The 7,044-nt window shown below is 34.8% G+C and overlaps 1 protein-coding gene across 3 annotated transcripts in view; it reads right to left on the reverse strand.

Moving 5' to 3' along the window:
* Window positions 1-7,044, reverse strand: part of LOC102672913 (telomerase-binding protein EST1A-like) — a 134,915-nt gene that overhangs the window by 920 nt on the left and 126,951 nt on the right. For all 3 annotated transcript variants that reach the window (XM_031512596.1, XM_031512591.1, XM_031512601.1), the window contains 4 exons: window positions 3,301-3,463; window positions 1,222-1,442; window positions 676-760; window positions 1-187 (listed from right to left, as the gene is read on the reverse strand). In XM_031512596.1, coding sequence (XP_031368456.1) covers window positions 51-187; window positions 676-760; window positions 1,222-1,442; window positions 3,301-3,463 — 606 coding nt within the window. In that variant the 3' untranslated portion in view covers window positions 1-50. The remainder of the gene's footprint in view (window positions 188-675; window positions 761-1,221; window positions 1,443-3,300; window positions 3,464-7,044) is intronic.

Consider the following 7,044-nt stretch of genomic DNA (forward strand, 5'->3'; position numbering starts at 1 on the left):
TGGTAACGGGAGATTTTTCGTTAGCGGGTGTGTTTGGTCGGAAAAGTGTCTCAGCCGAGGCCGGCCCATTGCATGAAATCGGGTACCTCTCTCACAGGAACATCCCTGGCAAGAGCCTTCACCCTCAGGTTCCTGTCCTCCGTTAGTAGAACGACCTCCCTTCTCAATCGTCGTGGCTGACCCTCTTCTGTTCCAAGAAAAATTCGTCGATCGTTTTATTAATTCTCCGAAGACATTTGAGAATGGGAAAGAACTTTTGGGATCGCTTTTGCTTTGAGAATCGAGGAAAAAAAAAATTTTTTCTTTTGTTCCAAGATGTTTTAATTATATTTTAAAGATGATTAATAAGATCGAAAATTGAAAATAAAAAATTTTGAATTATTCAATATCAAAAAGAAAGAGGAAATGATACGTGTATATTCGGCGAACATGATTCAATTAATGAAATCGAGGTTGCTCTCGCGGATTAATGGAATAATTAGTAACCGATAAATAATTTCGGTTGAATAAGGACGAGAAAAAAAGTAAAGGAGCGTGTCGAGGAGGATAACGGTTTAATCCCCGGTCAGATCGGTCAGAGGCGGATATTAATCACGATCAAAGCGTCGGAAAACGGTTGAAACGTGTTCAGGATACCTTCCAAGAGGAATATGCACGATGGCGCGTCGTACGTACCTGCATTCGCTTGATCTTTGTTACCCGCCTTGCAGAGGCTCAAGCACGTAGCAAGTATTCTGTCATCGTTTCTTGTCAGCCCGTCCTGCGACAGAATTACAGATGTTTCTGTTTATTATTTTCATGAAATGACACGCGACCAACCATCGCGGGAATTTCAATTGGCGGCGCCTCTGTGCCATCTTACGTTCTTGGATGGGCCTTGATAAACTTGCAGAATTTGCATAAGATTGTTGTTGCGTCTTATTTTAGGAAAATTGAGTTAAGTTTAAACAATGTAAATGTGATAAATATATATTGCGAAATATTTTCATAGATAGAGAGTACCTTGACGTTTTCTCTTCTTCGAGAGAATTTTCAATTTTTGGAAATCTTTTTAATTATTTAATTTCTTCTTTTTTTCTTATTCGTATGGTACTGAATATTTTTTTTTTAAACATTTAATTATAAGATTAATAAATTACAGATCGCAGAAAGGAATATTGAAGGATTGAAGAAAATCAAGACCCTATCCGATCCATCATTTTCATGAAAAAATTCACTTACCTTATCAACATCCTCTTCTACCGTGAATGTGCTGGACGTAAGGACAGTCCCTCTCGTGGTTAAACATCGAATCGCTGGATTTCTGCTTCTTGCAAATGCCAAAGCCGCTTTCGCGCTCTCGGCCACTCTTGCCACATGTTCTGGATCCAAAGTTGCCCTCGAAGCTGGGGGGCAATCTCTGGCGTCTGCGCCCCTTGCTAGGCCCTCGAGCTCGTTCAGAACTGAAACAAAAATACATACGTTCGATTAAGTATAAATAAGGACCAGACATATAATGATTGAAAACAATTTGATTAATAATTACATTTTAAAAAAAGAAATATTTATTTTAACGAGAGAAATTATTAAATTTTACACGTTCGTTTTTTCGTCCATTTCTCTTCCACTCCTCCAATTCGAAAAAACATAATTTTATGATGTCGCGACATCAGTCAACGTTTAATAATATTCAGAATGCAGTTTCGCAGCGCTGGAAATATAGGAATAATTTTCGAGTGTCTCTGACATGTCGTAATTGGACTGTCGACAAAAATACGTGGCAGAATTCCACGCATTTCTCTGTCCATCGTATTCTAAATAAAACAATTTTTACTTATTTTATATATAACGAACACGAGACACTTCTTTTCTCTGTTATCACGTTCAATTTGCGACCAAATATATTTTTACCCCGTTGTACGAAAGATCCCCCCCAAAAAAAAGAAAAAAAAAAGTGAAATATTATTAGACCTACGAAAATATAATTTACACGGTATAAATGCTCCCCTTTGAACCAAACAATTTTTATTGAAACATTTTTCTGACAACTTCAACTTCTCTCATGAGAACATTTCACATTTACAATTATTTGAGCTACAAATAAAAAAGTAGATTAAAGTCAAAAAAAAAAAAAAATTCCAAGTTATCAGACGATCCAAGAAACTTTGCCCTCCACGAAAAGCAGAAATAAATTAATTTCGCTGTCGAAACGGGAAAAAGTAAAAGTTGGTCTTCAACCATTTCGCGAAGGGGAAAAGCACCCTTCCTCTAGTAACTCTAATAAATTGTAACCAATGACATTCGACCACCAAAGAATCCACGGTAGACATGTTTTTCTGTCTCGAACCATTGCCTGCACAACAACCCCTATCTCTGTTGACTCGAACCAAACTTCTCGAAATCCGATAATCGAATAAGAAGGATAAAGAAAAACGTCTCCAATAGCAAACGCAACGCTGCCACCCATTCGAGACACTTTCAAGTTGGAGATTCAGCGATATTTGGTATGCATTGGCTCATCCTCTTCCCTAAACGTAAGGGTAGATTTCGAAGCGAAGATTTACTCGATTCTTTCAATTTGTATTTTAAATTAGAGTTGAAGAGGAAAAAAAAAATTACATTCTTGCAGATTCTTTATCGTTCGATATTCGTTTTCATTTATTTTCATGTACAATGTAAATGTGTATTTAAAATTTTTTCCATCGTAACTCTTTACGAAATATTGAGTATTTTAAAAAGCAAATTTTTAATATAAATAAATTCAAAAGTATGAAATGCAAAATTTACGAGAAAAAAAAACATTTGTCAAGGAATTACAAAAAATTCGTTTATTTATTAATTTTTTAAAAAATAATCGTGTCTTTATATTCATAGCAACAGATTTGTATAAATATAAATTATCTAGAACGTTTTCCCTTCATCTTTCACGTTCTCATATTTATATTTTTCTTTGTTCTATTCTTATTCTATTCTTATTCTATTTTTATTCTTTATGGCAAACCAGTAATTGAATAAATTGTAGTTAACATTCGAATAAAAGAAAAGATTGAGGACAAACAAAAAAGGGAATAAGCAAACAATTTTCGAGACTTAATTTTTTCCAAAATTGTCACGTTCCAAATAATTTTCTTTACAACAAGGAATCATATCATCCATATTATATGTTCTTTCGACCATAAATATTTCAATATTTTAAATTTTGAATATTTTGTAATTTTTTTTTAATAATATACTTTGAATTTTACGACGAGTTACGTAACAATTTTTCTATTGATGTCAAAAGTACGATATTTTATATTGAAAAATTGTAAATTTACTTACCTACAAGTGGTACCATAAGCGTGTAAATTGGCTGTGCACCGGAAACCGCCTTCGTGATATTTTGCAATTGCGGTAAGTAGTCGATAAAGCAATTAGTATCCGGCACCAATTGTCTAGGTCTCACTTCGATTTCCACTGATACTGAAGACTTTTGTAATATTTGCTGAAACATATCAAACAAATATCATCATAAATTTTTTGTATTCTGTTATATTACATTTTTCTTAATTTAAAATTCATTTAGAAATATTGATAATTTATCGAAGAAGAAATAAAAAAAAAAAATTGAAATTCGATTATTTCTTATCTCTTCTTCATTCCTTGTTCCTTTCGTACCTTCTTACGGGGGTCTCTTTTTTACCGATTGATCCCATTTGTTCAAAGATCGAGAAGGACGCAGAATTGGAACGTATTGTCATCCGATTGAATCTCACATACGCGTGCATTGTGCACGATCAGACAGAAAACAATGTCGAGTTGGCGGCATAAGCCAATGCCAAGTAACCATTGTTACAGGGAAGATTATAAACGTAATGAGCTCTTTAATGTTGCTTTTACTTTGTAGAACGATGATCGATACTCGATAGTAAATACATTGTTTGCCCCGATAAATCTTCATAAAACGCACAACATTTTAAATATGTTTCTTTTTTTCCATCTATATTGAAATTTTTTTACACACAAAGTAACGTTCAACGATCGATAATGATCATATATCTAAAGAGATGCACGTCTACGAATCGGTCAATCTAACCTGGTTTACTCTATTGCGCATGCGCCAATATTAGGAACGAGATAGAAAAGTAGAGCGAGACAGAGATTACTCAATCGATTAATTTGAAACTAATTCAAATATAATTATTATCTAGACAAATTCGAAAAAAATTGATCTTCGTAACTTGGTTTATTTTATGTATTCGCAAGAATATCTCGATAATTATTGCTCGAATAATCTGCATAATCCTCGTGTCGTGTTTGCCATTTTTTTTTCGAGACAGAATCAAATGAAAAAAAGCGCGCGAAAAATTCAACTACGTTTAATCATTGAGTGTAATTTTTTGCGAAAATTCACGAAATACGGAATGAAAAATCGATTTTATCACTGAAACGTCACACGTATAATCATCCATCGAATTATTTATCTCCTCTATGATCATTTATAAACTAGAAATGTACACGGAACGAATATTGAAAATAAATTAACGATTCTACGATTGACCATAGGATACTCCATTTTAACATTTTTCGTAAAGTTAGTAAATTCCTACGAATTGTTAATCCATCGTTTTATAGATCGTAAAAATCGAAAATTATTCACCGCAGCGAGGAATGGCGTCTGCATGACGATGCATAATGAACGAACATCGTTGAAAATCGTCTCGCGATGGTGATATTACGGATTCGTAGGTATTTCGAACGGCAGTGAATTCCGGAATGTTGGCTTTCCTCGGGCCCGCAACGGGTACACGCAATACATGATAATTAGGCGCGGAACTGAATGCCTCATCGAAACGTAAGAGGGTTACTCCTTCGTTTCGTAATTGTGTGACACAATGATACAATAGCGAGATAAGGAAATCAAACGATTCGATCGATTTTGTAAAAAAAAAAAAACAAAGAAAAAATGATTTTGAACAAATAATCTTTTTTATACGCTTCTACCAAAACTTATATAATTTTAAAAAGTAATCTCATCGTTATATTATTTTAACAAACAAAATAACAAAAATATTAAATAGATATTAATGTAACGCGTTGTGATGAATTCGTGTTATAGAAAACCCATGTACGAGAATTTCTCTGTAATACGAATTTCATATAAATATTAAACGATTAAACATATGTACATAAGAAAACAGTAATACGAAATATTATGAAAAAACAGTAATCGCGATATAGTTCTCTTCTACATATTTTTTTAATCGAAAAATAAATCAACATTTTCCAAATCAACATATTATTACTTAATATCGCGTGGTTTTAAATTAATCTTACACGAAACACATTTTATACGCGCATAAAACACTTAAACGGATACTTTTCCAGAAAGATTCATTCGAAAAAGAAATTCATCCAAACCCTCTCTCTCTCTCGTTCTAAAACGTAACCGTATCTCCCGGGTTCGTGAAAGCACGCGGCAACAGCCCGAGGCAAATACCTGCGTATACAAAGCTACGCGAATCGACACAGCCGCGTTTTACCCCCGTTTAGAGTTATTCGCGAATTCCTAAACGATCGGCCGCGTACCGTTGTCGCCTCCGTCTTCTTCGTCACTTTTCCTTCGTTCCGCCCGCCCCCGCGCCCCCTCTCCCTCCCTCGAGCACGAGTGGCGCGTGAGAACCCGCCTTGAATCACGCACCGCGGCTCCGACGCCCACGCATATTAAGCGTGCCTCCTAGCCACATTGTAAATGTTCCATGCTGACGCGGAAACCTACTCGCGTCACGTTAAGGACAGGTTCACGGCTCGAGAGAGAGAGAGAGAGAGAGAGCTAAAGCCAGAGAGAAAGGGAGAAAGAGAGAGAGAGAGAGAATCGCGTGGAACACCAGACAACTGGCCGGCGGATCGCGCGAATTCTACCGGACAACCTGTATAAGAGGCGTTCCGAGAAGTTGGGCGAGTTCGTGTCGGTTAGGCGCGGTGGGCCGTAAGTGGGATCGATGGATCGATAAAGTAAATCTGAAAATTACGAATTGAGCGATCGTTTCTTTGAACGCTATTGACGCGTTGCGTATCATCGGATCACGAGATATCTCGTTATATAGGAAACCGAGTTTTGATCGACGACTCGAGGAATTAAAAATCAGATTACTCCAAGTAAATCTGAAGATTACGGATTAAGCGATCGTTTTTCGAGCGCTATTGGCGCGTTACGGGTTACGAGATACGTCGTTTTAATGTTTCTTCGACTCGATTCGAGGAATTAAAAACACTCGAAGTAAATCTGAAGATTAAGCGTTTTTTGACGTGTTGCGTACCGGTCATGAGATATCTCGTTATATAGGAAATTTTGTGTTACGAGATATTTTAATGTTTTTTCGACTTGATTGTCGACTCGAGGAATTAAAAATCAGATTATTCGAAATAAATCTGAAGATTTATTCGATTATATACGGATTGTGCGATAGTTTCTTTGAACGCTATTAACATGTTAAATACGAGTCATGAGATATCTTATATATATATTATATAGGAATTTTGTGTTACGAGATATGTCGTTTTAATGTTTTTTTCGATTCAATCGACGAGTGGAGGAATTAAAAATGCTCGAAGCAATAATAGGAAAAGGCAGGAAGAAATTCAACAAAAAAATGTAAAATCAAAAGTCCAATGGAAAAAGGAGCGAAACCAGATATAATTGCAAATTATGCCGAATACCATTGTGCAAAGGAGAATCTTTATCGGATATTATACTCTGAAGCATTATTCGAGTTTGTAAATAATAATTAATCGATTTAATTTTATTTATGAATAATGAATAAATAATAGTTATAATATAAAAAAGCCTACATAATAAATAGATATATAAAAGTGGATCTTGCATCCTGTCAAATTTCAGGAATTTTTGTCAGTAAAATTTTGCCTACTTATTTTATATATCGTTATTCTTATCTATAAATGAAAAAAGCCCAAAGTTTAATCTAAATTCAGGCAATTGCAAACACGAATTTTATTAATCAAAAATCGTTAAAAATTATAGAGAAGGATTATAAAAGTCTCTAAAAAAAAAAAAAAAAAAAAAAA

The sequence above is a fragment of the Apis dorsata genome, unplaced genomic scaffold (genome assembly GCF_000469605.1).
Source record: "Apis dorsata unplaced genomic scaffold, Apis dorsata 1.3 scaffold_37, whole genome shotgun sequence".
Lineage (NCBI taxonomy): Eukaryota > Metazoa > Arthropoda > Insecta > Hymenoptera > Apidae > Apis > Apis dorsata.